Source organism: Nuphar pumila, chromosome 13 (genome assembly GCF_984573655.1).
Source record: "Nuphar pumila chromosome 13, dmNupPumi1.hap1.1, whole genome shotgun sequence".
In the NCBI taxonomy this organism is placed as follows: Eukaryota; Viridiplantae; Streptophyta; class Magnoliopsida; order Nymphaeales; family Nymphaeaceae; genus Nuphar; species Nuphar pumila.
Genome location: NC_143261.1, coordinates 65,929,199 through 65,943,573, shown reverse-complemented (window position 1 = coordinate 65,943,573; position 14,375 = coordinate 65,929,199). Strand labels below are relative to the sequence as shown.

At 39.8% G+C, this 14,375-nt stretch overlaps 1 protein-coding gene across 1 annotated transcript; it reads left to right on the top strand.

The window, feature by feature from the left end:
- The first annotated feature begins 11,808 nt into the window (after positions 1–11,808).
- LOC149818541 (UDP-glucosyltransferase 29-like) lies at positions 11,809–13,218 on the top strand. Its single transcript, XM_089986240.1, has one exon. The coding sequence runs from the start codon at positions 11,809–11,811 to the stop codon at positions 13,216–13,218; it is 1,410 nt and encodes a 469-aa protein (XP_089842366.1).
- Positions 13,219–14,375: the final 1,157 nt, after the last annotated feature.

The following is a 14,375-nucleotide window of genomic DNA, read 5'->3' as shown; positions in this document are numbered from 1 at the left end:
GAAGGGTCAAAACCCCTTCGGTTTCTGGAATGAGTCTAGAAGGTTCATATCTAAAAGACTTTATGTCATCTATAAATAGGGGTGCATAGGTTGTGTGCTGGAGTGATAAGAGCAGAATGCTGTGAGCAAAGTGGCTATGTGCAGCGTGCAAAGAGAGAAGAAGTAAGAGAGAGAGAGTAGAGAGAAGAAGAGGAAGGAATAAGGTTTGTCACCACGCATTGATCAGAAAAATCAGAAAAGGGGAATGAGACAGAATTATCAAAAATCAAAGAAGATACCACAGCCACAGTTGAAGGTGAGCTTGTGATTTTGTCTACTACTAATGATCCATGTATCTGTGTGTGCCAAGATACAAATTGGATCATAGACACAGGAGCCTCGTACCATGTCACACCACGGAGAGAGTATTTTAGTACATACAAGATCGGTAATGTTGGTGTTGTCCGAATGGGAAACACAGGAACGTCAAAAATTATAGGGATTGAAGATATTCATCTTCAGACCAGTCTTGGGTACATGTTGATACTCAAGGATGTCAGACATGGTCTAGACTTGAGGTTAATTTTGCTTTCAGTAGACAAGCTTGATGAAGAGGGCAAAAGCAGTATTTTTAGCCAAGGACAGTGGAAACTCAGCAGCGGGTCATTGATTCAGGCTAGAGGAAAGAGATGTTGTACTCTTTACAAGATGCAAGGAAAGGTATGCAAGAAACAGTTGAATACAGCTGAGGACTCTTCTATTGATTTGTGGCACAGTCGATTAGGCCACATGAGTGAGAAGGGCTTGCAGATTCTTGCTAAGAGAGGGCAACTTCCAGAGTTAAAAGGTACACATCTAAACTCGTGTGTTCATTGCTTAGCTGGTAAGCAACATAGAGTATCTTTTGTTAGAAATGTCTTTTATAAAAAATCTCACATTCTGGAGCGAGTTTATATTGATGTTTGTGGTCCTCTGAGAACAAAAATTGTTAATGGTTTTACTGATGTGAAAACTTTCAGTGGTGCACTTTATTTGTTACTTTTATAGATGACTTATCCAGGAAGGTTTGGGCATACCTTCTAAAACCCAAGGATCAAGTTATTGATGTATTCAAGCAATTTCATGCTATGGTTGAGAGAGAAACAGGAAAACAGCTGAAATGCATCAGGTCAGATAATGGTGGCGAGTACACAGGTCCATTCCATGAATATTGTAAAATTCATGGAATTTGCCATGAGTTGACAATTTCAGGTACCCCACAACACAATGCAGTTGCAGAAAGGATGAACCATACAATTGCAGAAAGAATCAGGTGTATGCTTGCGCAGTCTAAGCTACCAAAGAAATTCTGGGGTGAGGCTTTAAGGACAACAGTTGATGTGGTCAACCTGTCTCATGCTCATGCCTTAGCAAATGATGTTGCAGATAGGATGTGGTTAGGAAAGGATGTGTCCTATAAGCACCTGAGGGTATTTGGATGCAGAGCATTTGCACATATCCCCAAGGAAGAGAGGTCCAAGCTTGATGATAAGGCAAGGCAATTCATTTTTTGGGGATATGGTGATGCTGAATTCAGCTATAGGCTATGGGATCCAGAGAAGCAGAAGGTATTCAAATCCAAAGATGTGGTATTCTTTGAAGACCAGACACTTGAAGATATCAAGAAAGAGGTGGCAATTCATACTTCTACAGGTGGATCTATCCACTTAGATCCAGTTACTTCTCCAGTGGCACAAATTGAAGAAAGAGCAGTGTAGAAAGATGATGCAGAAGCTAATATTGATTTACCTGCAGACCATGTTGAGCAAAAAGAAGTTGGAGAACAACCTCCTCTAGAACCCCAGCTGAGACGATCTTCGTGAGAGTCACAACTTTCTAGAAGGTATTCTCCACATGAGTATGTAATGCTTACTGATGCAAGTGAATCAGAGAGTTACTAGGAAACACAAGAGTGTGAGCAGAAAGAGCAGTGGCTAATAGCTATGCATGATGAGATGAATGCATTGCAGAAGAACCACACTTATGACTTGGTGGAACTATAAGAAGGCAGAAAGGCCTTGAAGAACAAGCGGGTTTTCAGGTTGAAGACTCAAGAACAAAGTTCTCAACCAAAGTATAAATCCAGATTGGTTGTGAAAGGCTTTGGTCAAAAGCAAGGTATTGACTTTGAAGAGATTTTCTCTCCTTTTGTTAAAATGTCTTCTATTCATGTTACTCTAGGTATTGCTACTAGCCTGGACTTGGAGATTGAGCAATTAAATGTGAAGACTGTTTTCCTCCATGGTGATTTGGAGGAGGAGATATACATGGAGCAACAAGAAGGCTTCAAAGTCAAAGGCTCAAGAAGAAACTGAGTAAGACCTTTGCAATGAAGAACATGGGGCCAACAAAGAAAATATCGGGCATGCAGATCTCTCGTGATAGAAAAACCAAGAAGATATGGTTATCACAGGATAAGTATATCGAGAAGATATTGAACAGGTTCAGTATGAACAATGCAAAGCTAGTTGGTTCTCTTTTTGCAGGTCACTTTAAGCTAAACTCAGAGCAGAGTCCATCAAATGACGAGGAGAAGGAGAAAATAAAGAAAGTTCATTATGCTTTAGCAGTCGGAAGCTTGATGTATGTGATGGTATGTACGAGACCAGACATCGCATATGCAGTAGATGTTGCTAGCAGATTTCTTGCAAATTCAGGAAAAGAGTATTGGACAGCAGTAAAGTAGATCTTTAGATATCTTAGAGGGAGCTCCAAAGTTTGTTTAAGCTTTAGGGGTGGACCACCTGTCTTGACAGGTTACACAGATGCAGATATGGCTGGAGATATTGATACAAGGAAGTTCACATCAGGTTTTGTACTCACTTTTGCAGGGAGAGATGTATCATGACAGTCAAAATTGCAAAGGTGTATTGCTTTGTCTACTACAGAGGCAGAGTACATTGCTCTTACAGAAGCTTGCAAAGAGATGCTACGGATGAAAAGATTCTTGAAAGAGTTGGGTTTAGAGCAAGACAAGTACTTAGTGTACTGCGACAGTCAGAGTGTCATTCATCTTGCCAAGAATCTGAGTTTTCACTCAAAGTCAAAACATATAGATATCAGGTACCATTGGATCCGAGATGTGTTTGAGAAAATTTTACTTCATCTTGCAAAGATCTCCATAAATGATAATGGTGCAGATATGCTGACAAAGGCCTTATCGATGGAGAAACAAAATACATGTCGGCAGCTGGCCGGCATGAACTTGTGAACACCCCAAATTTTCCAAAATTTTGTAAAAATGACCCTTTTGCCCCTAACCCCGTTTTCTGAGAAAATCAAGTCATTTCTTCAGATTCTCTGAATTAAATTCCATAAAGCTATATTCAAAATTAATTCTGGATCCGAATCCAGTGCTTTAAGTCCATATTTCTTCAAAATCCGGATCCAAATATATTTTCTGAAGAAATTTTCTCAAAATAGCTTTTAAATTCTAAATAGCTTTTAAATCCTCAGAAAAATTCCCTTTTGTAAATATTTTTGCAAAAACACAAAAAAAAAATTAGTCTTAACCTTTGTTTTCTCACAAACTTTAGGATTTTATTCTAAAAATACAAAAAAATTGAAAAATAAACTAAAAACCAAAAAAAAATTGAGAAAAGCTATAAAGAAAATGGATGATTCGCAAGCTTTTGAAGCCATTTTGCTGAAAACCTCATTTTTCCTAACCATTTTTACAAAAATTTCTCAAAAGGAGTCCTCTTATTGGAAAATGAGGAAAGCTTCAACGGATTCCCCCCCCCCCCCCCCCCCCCCGCATCTCCCTCCTCTCCTCTTTCCATCGTTGATCTCAAAACGGCCTTCGTCGCCCTTCACCCTCGATCCTCAACTAACCTTCCTCTTGAACCTTCGTCCTTCCCCTTTAAGAGCAGCACTCGGGGAAGAACGAGGGGATCCCATTTTGTTTCGCATCATCAACCTTCTCTAAGTAACACATCATCCACAATCGGGTTTTCTCGAGAAGAAAGGATTTCAATCCACTCTCCATCCAACAAGCTTCCCCTCCAGGCTACTGAGGAAAAACCTCCTCCTTCTAGAGTTCTGCAGCAAGAACACGGTGGGTACCCCTCTCCTTCTTTGATTTTCCCTAAATTTTCTTGTAAGATTTTCTGTTTTAGCCTCCATTAAGGCACAAACTTTAGGATTTTATTCTAAAAATACAAAAAAATTGTGTTACTTAGAGAAGGTTGATGATGCGAAACAAAATGGGATCCCCTCGTTCTTCCCCGAGTGCTGCTCTTAAAGGGGAAGGACGAAGGTTCGAGAGGAAGGTTAGTTGAGGATCGAGGGTGAAGAGCGACGAAGGCCGTTTTGAGATCAACGATGGAAAGAGGAGAGGAGGGAGATGCGGGGGGGGAATCCGTTGAAGCTTTCCTCATTTTCCAATAAGAGGACTCCTTTTGAGAAATTTTTGTAAAAATGGTTAGGAAAAATGAGGTTTTCAGCAAAATGGCTTCAAAAGCTTGCAAATCATCCATTTTCTTTATAGCTTTTCTCAATTTTTTTTTTGTTTTTAGTTTATTTTTCAATTTTTTTGTATTTTTAGAATAAAATCCTAAAGTTTGTGAGAAAACAAAGGTTAAGACTAATTTTTTTTGTGTTTTTGCAAAAATATTTACAAAAGGGAATTTTTCTGAGAATTTAAAAGCTATTTAGAATTTAAAAGCTATTTTGAGAAAATTTCTTCAGAAAATATATTTGGATCCGGATTTTGAAGAAATATGGACTTAAAGCACTGGATTCGGATCCGGAATTAATTTTGAATATAGCTTTATGGAATTTAATTCAGAGAATCTGAATAACTGACTTGATTTTCTCAGAAAACGGGGTTAGGGGCAAAAGGGTCATTTTTACAAAATTTTGGAAAATTTGGGGTGTTCACAGAACTCCAGTTGATTAGTTGAATTGGAGTATCCCCTTGGGCTGGAGGGGGAGATTTTTGGGTCCAGCTTTATCTCTCATTAATGGTGTGGGGAAGTGGAATAGCCACCCACTACTTTTCATTAATGCAGAAGAAGATAAAGGGTCAGCCCTATCCCTCCATTAATGATGTGGGGAAGTATAATAGTCACACACTTCCCATTAATGCAGAAAGTTGAAGGGTCAAAACCCATTCAGTTTCTGGAATGAGTCTAGAAGGCTCACATCTAGAAGACTCTATGCCATCTATAAATAGGGGTGCAGAGGTTGTGTGTTGGAGTGATAAGAGCAGAGTGTTGTGAGCAAAGTGGTTGTGTGCAGCGTGCAGAGAGAGAAAAAGTAAGAGAGAGAGAGTAGAGAGAAGAAGAGGAAGGAAGAAGGTTCGTCATCGCGCATTGATCCTCAGAGAGAGGTGTTGGTTGTGGTGTGAGTTTTGACTCGGGTTGTGCACCCGAGAGATAATCTTGTATCCATCTCTTCCTGTGATTCCTTTGTTGTTATTCTCTTTAGCTTTGAGCAAGCTATTGGACGTTGTACTCTCTACATTGTACTCTCTACTCTTATTATAGTGGATTATTCTCTCTATGCCCCGTGGAAGTAGGTCGTGTTGACCGAACCACGTAAACCCTTGTGTTGTGATTTGATTATGGCTTTATTAGATCCTATATTGCTTCCGCGTGAATTTTTGTTACCCTCATTACTCAACAGCGTGTGCACCCTCGGAACACGCACTGTAGCTACAGTGCATGTTTTGAGTCCCCGTTGAGCGTTGTGTGGCGCTAAGTGAGGTGTATGGGGAGTCGTGCACCACCGTACATCGGCATGCAGGATGTACGGCGGTGTACAGCTCCCCCGTACACCCCACTGAGCGTCACGCCACGCTCAGCGGGGACCCAGGAACATGCACTGTAGCTACAGTGCGTGTTCCTGAAACATATAACCTGCCCGCCTCCACACAGGGCGGCACAGCCACCAAGGGGGTTGTTACATCCAGTATATTCCTTCCCCGGCGTCGGGGTAGGAGCATGTCAAGTCTGTATCACCATGGAGCAACGTTGTCTCATCCCACTTATATATATTTTACATATCTTCCTTTTCAGTAAAAAAACTATATGTGAGTTCGAGCTCGAGCCAAAGCAAAAACTCAGCTTGTTTTGTTGTTCGAACTGCTCATGAGAAAAGTACGAACAACTATTGTTCGTGACAGATCCGAGCCGAGCTAAGCTTGTTACGAACATGAGCTGAGTTTGAGCTACTCCAATTATTTAATAAGCTGAGCTCGAACAGATATTCCAATTATTTAATAAGCTGAGCTCGAACAGATATTCCAATTATTTAATAAGCCGAGCTCGAACAGCCCCTGTTCGGTTGGTTGAGCTCGTTTACCAACCCTAATCACATTACACCAGAAAGAACATGTGATTCCCTTGTGTTTTACATAAAACCGTTTAATGGGATCTTCCCTCACATGGTGCCACTCAAACAGGTACCGAGGAATGTAATGCTCAATCATCATGTAAGTGAGGCATTTGATACCATCCAGTCTTAAACAGGAGGTTGCCCTACAAGAAGTTCCATAAACCAATGTCATCTTAGGTTTCATGATGAGATCACAAGGTGGTCTCAATGGTCTTGATCTTCTTGAAAACTTCTTTTTTAATTTCTAATAATATTGTCATACTAAAGTAGGAAAAGGGAGGTTTTGTTCAAAATTGACTTTTTTGAAGAGGAAAGAATGTCATGGATGGAAGAAGCAAGTGGAAGACGCTGATAGGTCTTTGAACATTCTTCACGTCGGGAGATGGTGGAAGAAGCTGGACTTCGTGGGATTCTGCATGGGGGTCCTTCTTCAATTCCTGATTCTCGGAGGAATAGACGTCTGGTATCCTTCGATCAGGGAAGAATTATTGTTCAGTGTTGTGAGAGGCGTACGCCTCAGAGGCGAGGTGCACGCTCAAGGTATTGAGGCGCACCCTCAATACCTGAAGCGTAAGGTTAGTTCAGAGTGTGGCAGGTTTTTTTTGTAGTTGGGTCACGTGCGACGTTGTACAATCAAAGGCTTATTTGATCATTATGCTCCTGAGAAATAGAAAAATGTCATTGACATCCATCCCCTGCTTATGAGTACAGGTGAGAGGGTGGTGCGGTGTTAAAAAGGAGAGGTTTGTGGTTTGAGAACCTGTCGACCGTCCATCTTAGAGTTGCTAAGATGGATGGCTAGGGTGCACTGGCTCATGCATTGTGGGGGTGTTGGGGGTCCGTTATCCTAGATCTTGGAGGGAGGTGGGTTTTTGGTGGGCTCTGATAGAGTTTCTGCTCAGCTCAGCCTGTTTGCTTGTAAATTTAGCCTAACCTGTCGATTCTGACGTCACCTCCATGTCCGACCACGATCAGTTAATGGCCGATGCAGAGATCGGTGATGAATCTAATGATGGCAAGATTCGATATGGACTCAAGTTTGGTCTTGATGCAAACAGATCCGGTTAGATAAACGGTTAGCCTTCATAAGCTCAAAATTTAAAACATTACTTTAATATTTAATATGATTTTAATGTTTTTTAATAGTGTTTCACTAAAAATGTAAGTTTATCTATCAAATATCAAAAATAAGTTTTATTAATTAAAAATAAAAAATCAGTGTTCTCTTACAGCTTACCTTGCCTTTCTTTAAACATCTTTATTTTATTTTCTTATGATTTTGTACTAAAATAACTAAAAGCAAATTAGTGGTTCTTATTTAAAATTTTTATTATTTTATTAATATTATATATTTTATTATTTTGATCATGAAGCTTACCCTTCAACGCCTCGAGGCTTACGCTTCATAATATGCTCAACGCTTTGCTTCGCCTCATCGCATTTAACAACCTTGTTATTGTTCGCTTATTGGAGATTCTTCAACAGGGTAGCGATAATGTGAATGTAACCAGGAAAGGCAGCAATCAACCAATCGAAGCGGAGGTCTGCTCCACTACAACGATCTCTGTTAATGATATTGCAACATCTGAGGGAGCAAGGCTGGTATCGTGGTCAAGATCGTCAGCGAAGAAGATAAACCTGTGACATTGAGGCCTCGTCCGAGGGAGTCCATTGGCGACAATCGAGAGATGTCAACCTGGCTTTCCTCTCCTCCCGCAATGACAGTATTTTACGCACAAACCAGGAAGCTTTTAAAAAATCATGGCTCCCGTCGCTGACTAGCTGCGTGCAATCCGGTGGCCTCTTATAGCGAGACGGACTGCCGATCTTGAGAAACATAGGACTTGTCAAAAGTAGGACCTCCCAAGCTGATCCCATGCACATGGGACATGGACTAACTGAGAAAGCCCAATTACAAAGATAAAAATAAAATAATGGCATTCTTCATAAATAACACTGCAATTAATGATCTTTATAACATTATTCTACAGAATCTTCATTCAGGACCCAATTGATTGAGCATTGATCTTTTACATTTCATTTCCAAGTACAAGAGAAGTATCACAACAGCAAGGGCTACTTTGATATTATTGCTGTTTCTTTCATGAATGAACAGATAATCAAATTTAAAAACAAGAATACAAGACATTAGTCAAAAGATGTTAACACCTAATATGAATAGTCAGTATAGAGAGATAGCATTAGTTTTTCAAATGATCAAGAGAGGAGAGTACCTCTTAGAATCTCAAAAACCAGTTCTTCAATCAAAGCAGAAGCTCTAACATATAGTACCAAAATGACAATTGAACCAGCAGCTTATAAATTGCACCAGTAAGTAAAACAAAATCAGCCTGCATTATATGACAAACCCATCTAACAATCATACACCCACACCCACAGTATGTGTGTGTGTATATATATACACTACTTTTTCACAAAGTTTTCATTTTTTTAGATCTAACTCTTGAAGTGATATAACATAGATTGTTTAGTTAAAAACAGGTTTTGGATCATATGTTTGTAAGATGTGAGTTGGTTTCCCAAGGGTTTCAAAAATGTCATGCCTAAAAAAAAATCATATTTTTACATCCAAAAATACAATTTGAGGTGTGATCCTAGCAAGCAAACCAATATTTGAACATAATTATGAGATCAGATTTGAGTGGATATATTTTTTACCTATAATTTTCCAATTATATTATATATGCTTCTATCTAGCCACTATGGAGGTTGAGATGGTTAATACGGAGGAAGCAAGCATCTCGTTCTCAACATTCCCTCTCCATTTGTCTTCCTTTCTCTTTTAACTTTAATAAATTTCTCTAGTTTTTCTAAACCTGGTGCATCATTAAAATGATCAAAGGAGGATTACACCCATGTTTCCTAGTTACTTACGTAAAACCTATGTCACATATGTGCAGGTGCAGATACGGGTGCAGATGTGGTGATGCGGTACTTTAAAAAAACTTGGGTGTGGGGTTGCGGGGAGGGTATATATATATATATATATAATTTTTAACAGTTTTAAGTTAACACTACATGTATGTGTGTGCATTTATGTATTTATATATATAATATAGATAAAACTGGACTTGGTTAGGGTTAACTGAATCTATTTTTGGACAAAAATGGACCTCAGTGTGGTTGACTTCACCCGACACAAATGAAGCCGTGCCTAAGTATCGCACTAGCATGAGTGCCTCGAGGGTGCGATGCGGGTGTGGTGCCCTGTTAGAAGAGTCCGTGTTAAAACTAAAGATTGCAAAATTTTTAATGCAGTGAGCACATCAGAAGCCACACAAATCTTTCCTCAGCTATCAAAAGGACTTGGGCTGTAAAAATGACTCAGCCACTAGTCATTTATTAATGTTTGATTTACTTTATATAGAACGACATAGCTTTGTAAAATGTAGATTTTTAGTCGGCATTTGTATGTTTTTTCAACAATTGTCCAAGAACAACCAGGATATAATCTACTCATATACATGGCAGTTACCTATTATGCTTTGATAAGTCGAAAATGTGAGTTAACATTTGATAGTACCAAACTAAAACAAGTCTACATATTAAACTCAAATCAGCAAAGAAACACCTCCATCATGCAAAACATATGGAAATCTAATTCAATACATGGAAACAAGAAGTAGAGGACATAAGAAAATATCATCAAATATTAAGAAAGAAAACAAAATGGCCAGATTGATATCCAGAAGGAGCAGATCTTCGAAGGCTAAGTGCAAACTATATCAGATTGCAGATCATTTCCTCCCTTCTCATCTCTCTAATATGAGCTGTTTTGCCTAATTTTTTTAATTTAGAGTCCATGTCGATGGAGAATAATGTTGTAGAGTTCAAGAGCCAATAGCAAGGGAAAACACGAAGGTTACTGTTCCACAACAAAATAAGTATAAAAAAATCTAGCCTAACCTGTATATGATGGATACTGTTCAAACTTCAATCGGTTGTGCTGCAATGACCGTTAAAGGTCAATGCTGCAGTTTGATTATAGCTACAGTTGTCGGTTGTATCTGGGTAGCTATGGTTTGGGCTAGATAAAATGACGTACTAACCAGATCCAAGGAATATATGAACTATAAACAGAAGCAACCTGAAGGGATAATGTTATTGATTTCACTTTCGAGGGTAAAAATGAAAATCCACTTAAATGTTACCAATTTCTATCTGTATGTTTCGATGTAGGTTTGGAAAACAAGATGAGCTGCTCATGGTTTGGCTCAAAGGTTATTCAACATATGATCACTCCTTTGAAATTCTTTTGGGGTCTTTGAGACTAAAAAAGTGAAAATTTTCATGTTACCCTTTTTTTTTGAATTATTTGTTTTGGTCATTTCTCGTGTTGCATCTGAGGATTGTTTTTCATTACAGAAAAAACAAACAAGTTCAAACTTAAATCACACAGTTCACCATGTCATCAAACAGAAGAGGTAAGAGATCCAAATGAATAGTATTACAAGTCCATATGCCAAAGTGAATATCAGTACATACATCACACAAAACATATGAAAAACACATGCAAACCACGCGGAAAATCTATTCAATAGATGGTGATGCATAACTTTTCAAACATATTATCATATTCTTTCACAAAAAAAAAATCAAATCACTATAAAATCAGTCAAAATCAAACAAAAAAGAAAGAAAATACTACCAGTCATACAAGTAATGGTGCATTACTCCAGAAGATTTTGAGGTATTTAGTTAAAAAAGGAGAAATTCAAAGGGAATGAAAAATGACTCAAAATTTAAAAAAACAAAAGGAAAAAAAACTAGCGATCACCTAGCACAATTTTCAGATCTGCAGGCCTTCTTAGAAAAAAAAGAAGAAAATAAAAGAGAGAGAAAATAAGAGTGTGAATAACAGCAATTAGGGCATGGAAACGAGACAAACGGCATGAGAGAGAGAGAGAAAACTCACCCTTGACTCAGTCGTTCATGAAAACAGTCGGACCGAGCCAACTCATTTCTGAGAGTTGAATCTAACCCTTGGACGAAGAAAAGAGTTAGACTCACCCACGCAGGCCCTACAAAACCAGTCTCTCGCCGTTCGAAACCGAAGAAGCTGCTAGAACAACACGTCTTTGGACCTCCATTGAGCACGGTGTGCCATTTGTTACTCTGCATGAGTCTCTGTCTCCTCGACAGTAGTGCACGTAGCCACCCAGTGAAGGATGCTGGGGTGTGTCAAAACCCTGCAAGAACTCATGAAGTCTAAATCCTGTTCCGCGACAAGAAGAGCGTTAAATTGATGCCTCCCCTGAATCTGTTTTTCCTTGTCGTATACTTGCCTGTTTGGCTATATCACCAGACCGGGGGTTTCTACAAGCTCCCACCTCTCTCTCTCTCTCTCTCTCTCTCTCTCTCTCTCTCTCTCTATGTGTGTGTGTGTTACCGCTTAGCAATCAACAAAACATAGTGCCAATGTTGTTGAGAATGGTTGGAGACGATTTCTTCAGATTTAAGCAACGGCAGCCTCGAGTACTGCTGTTACCATGGCTCGCATACGGCCATATCTCTCCCTTCCTGGAGTTTGCCAGGGAGCTCTCTTGCAGAGGGTTCACGACTTACCTTTGTTCAACGTATGTCAATCTCTCCTCCATCAAAGAGAAGCTTCAAGAAAAGAGTTATTCAAACATTAGAACAGTAGAAATCCAACTACCCTCGATGCCTGACCTCCCTTGTGACTACCACGCAACGTCGTCGCTCCCTCCCCACCTCATGCCTCTGCTGAAAAAGGCCTTCGATTTGTCGAAGCCAGCTTTCTTGGACATACTTAACGCTTTCAGCCCTGACTGCGTCATTTACGATTTCCTACAACCATGGGCTCCCCTGGCAGCCTCAGAACTCAACATCTCAGCCATATTGTTTCTGTCAACCAGTGCTATTTGCTTTTCCTATGGTCGTTCCCTCTCTGAAAGGGATCATCAGCAAGATGATCACTCCTCCCTTTTCAAAACCATAAGTCTCCTGGAGCACGAAGCTCTAAACACTGAGAGGATGCTCCACAAGGAAGCAAACGGCATCACAGATATAGATAGAGTGAATCAGTGCGTGAGTGCATCTAAAGATGTGATCCTCATCAGGAGCATCAGAGAAATCGAAGCGAAATTCATCGATTACCTCGCGGTTTCGACTGGTAAAAGGGTGATTCCGGTAGGCACCCTTCTTCGTGAACCGGCAGAAGACGGCTCTGTGACATCATGCAAGTTCACGCGGTGGCTGGGAACAAAGGGAAGTTCTTCCGTGGTTTTTGTTTCCTTTGGTACCGAGTACTTCATGTCAAGGGAGGAAATCGTAGAGGTTGCACTAGGTCTGGAGTTATCTGATCAGAACTTCATATGGGTGATCCGCTTTCTGAGAGAGGCCGAGAATGGAGAGTTGAAGAGGGTGCTGCTGCCTCAGGGCTTCTTGGAGAGGGTTGAGGGTAGAGGGATGGTCGTCTCGCAGTGGGCCCTGCAAACGAAAATATTGGGCCACCCCTCAACCGGTGGGTTTCTTACCCACTGTGGGTGGGGATCCTTGATCGAAGGGATGGGGTGTGGGGTGCCGTTTATAGCCCTGCCCTTGCATTTGGACCAGCCTCTCAATGCAAAGCTGGTGGTGGGAAAGCTGGGTCTTGGTGTGGCAATAGAGAGAGAAAGAGATGGAACGTTTAGGAGAGAGAAGGTGGCAGCGGGTATCAGAAGGGTGATGGTTGGTGAGGAGGGGGAAGGGATCAGAAGAAAGGCAAGGGAAATGGCAAAGAAGATGAAGGAGGTGAGTGAAGGGGAGATGGATGTGTTTGTTGAGGAGGTTAAGAGAATGGGGAGGAAAAGGAATGAGGGTGGAGTGAGAGAGAGATGAAGTCTTGAGGAGAGGGAAAAAGCATGCAGCCTGCTGCTCTACTGTGGCTTCTTTCTTCTTCTTCTCCTTTCACAGGACTTTTCCGTATCTCTTTGTTGATCTATATATGCAAAGCTTAATCGGCTGATCTTAAAAGTTAAAAAAAAAATTGCATTAAAACCTTCTTGTTTTCTCTATAGTATAACTACAAGTCAATTATTGGTTTGGTTGGATGCCACCGTAGGTACTTTTAACCCGATGCGACAACCAAAGTGGCTTTCAATTTCACTCGGAAAACCTTTTGCTCACCGTGGAAGATGCACATCGATTAGGTAAGCCTGCTGAGCAGACTCTCGCAAATCCAATGAGAGGGCTTTTGGTGCAGTATATAAGACGGCTAGTACGAAGACGTGCTTACATGATAGACATGCATACGAAGTAGCTGCTAACAAAAGACCCTAAAAAAAAGATTATTAAAGTCTTATCTTCCAAATGTATATATAAATATATAATACTGAAAATAATCGTATTGTATTGTATGATAAAAATGATGTGCTTTTTCAAAATGTTCTACAGTTTTTTAAATCTGCTTGATATTTATATTCGCAACTTTTTCACTATAAAAGGAACTTTTTACTTTTAACACAAGCTAATTTTCTCAAGATATATGAACTTCCTCTCAAATACACAAATATATAAATTTTCTCCCCATATTTGTGAATTTTTTTCAAATATGTGATTTTTCTCTCATATATATATATATATATATATATATATATATATATATATATATATATATTCTTCTGTCTATGCCCTAATGTGATTTTATTAAAATGAGGCTTGTACATTTTAGGGGTGTTCAACGGAAGCAAATCATGTCATGCTGAAAACGAGCGTTTTTGCTCATGCGGACATCGTGGCCGTCTGTTTGCATTTTAGATGAATGCCGCGTGGTTTTGTTGACTTTTGAGCTTTTTAAAATGCAAATCGGATGGCCACGATGTCAACATGAGCAAAAATGCTCATTTTCAGCATGACCTGATCTGCTTCCGTTTGCAACCACGAGTTGTGAAGGTCTTTAAAATGTATGCACGTTAGTAAAAGGAGTTTGTTAAAATAAATGACTTAACACACTATTGATGAATCGAACAAACAAAAATGAGAAGAAAAAGAAGAAG

Excerpts from the sequence above, each read along its gene's own strand:
- LOC149818541 (XM_089986240.1), top strand. The coding sequence starts at position 11,809 with ATGGTTGGAGACGATTTCTTCAGATTTAAGCAACGGCAGCCTCGAGTA.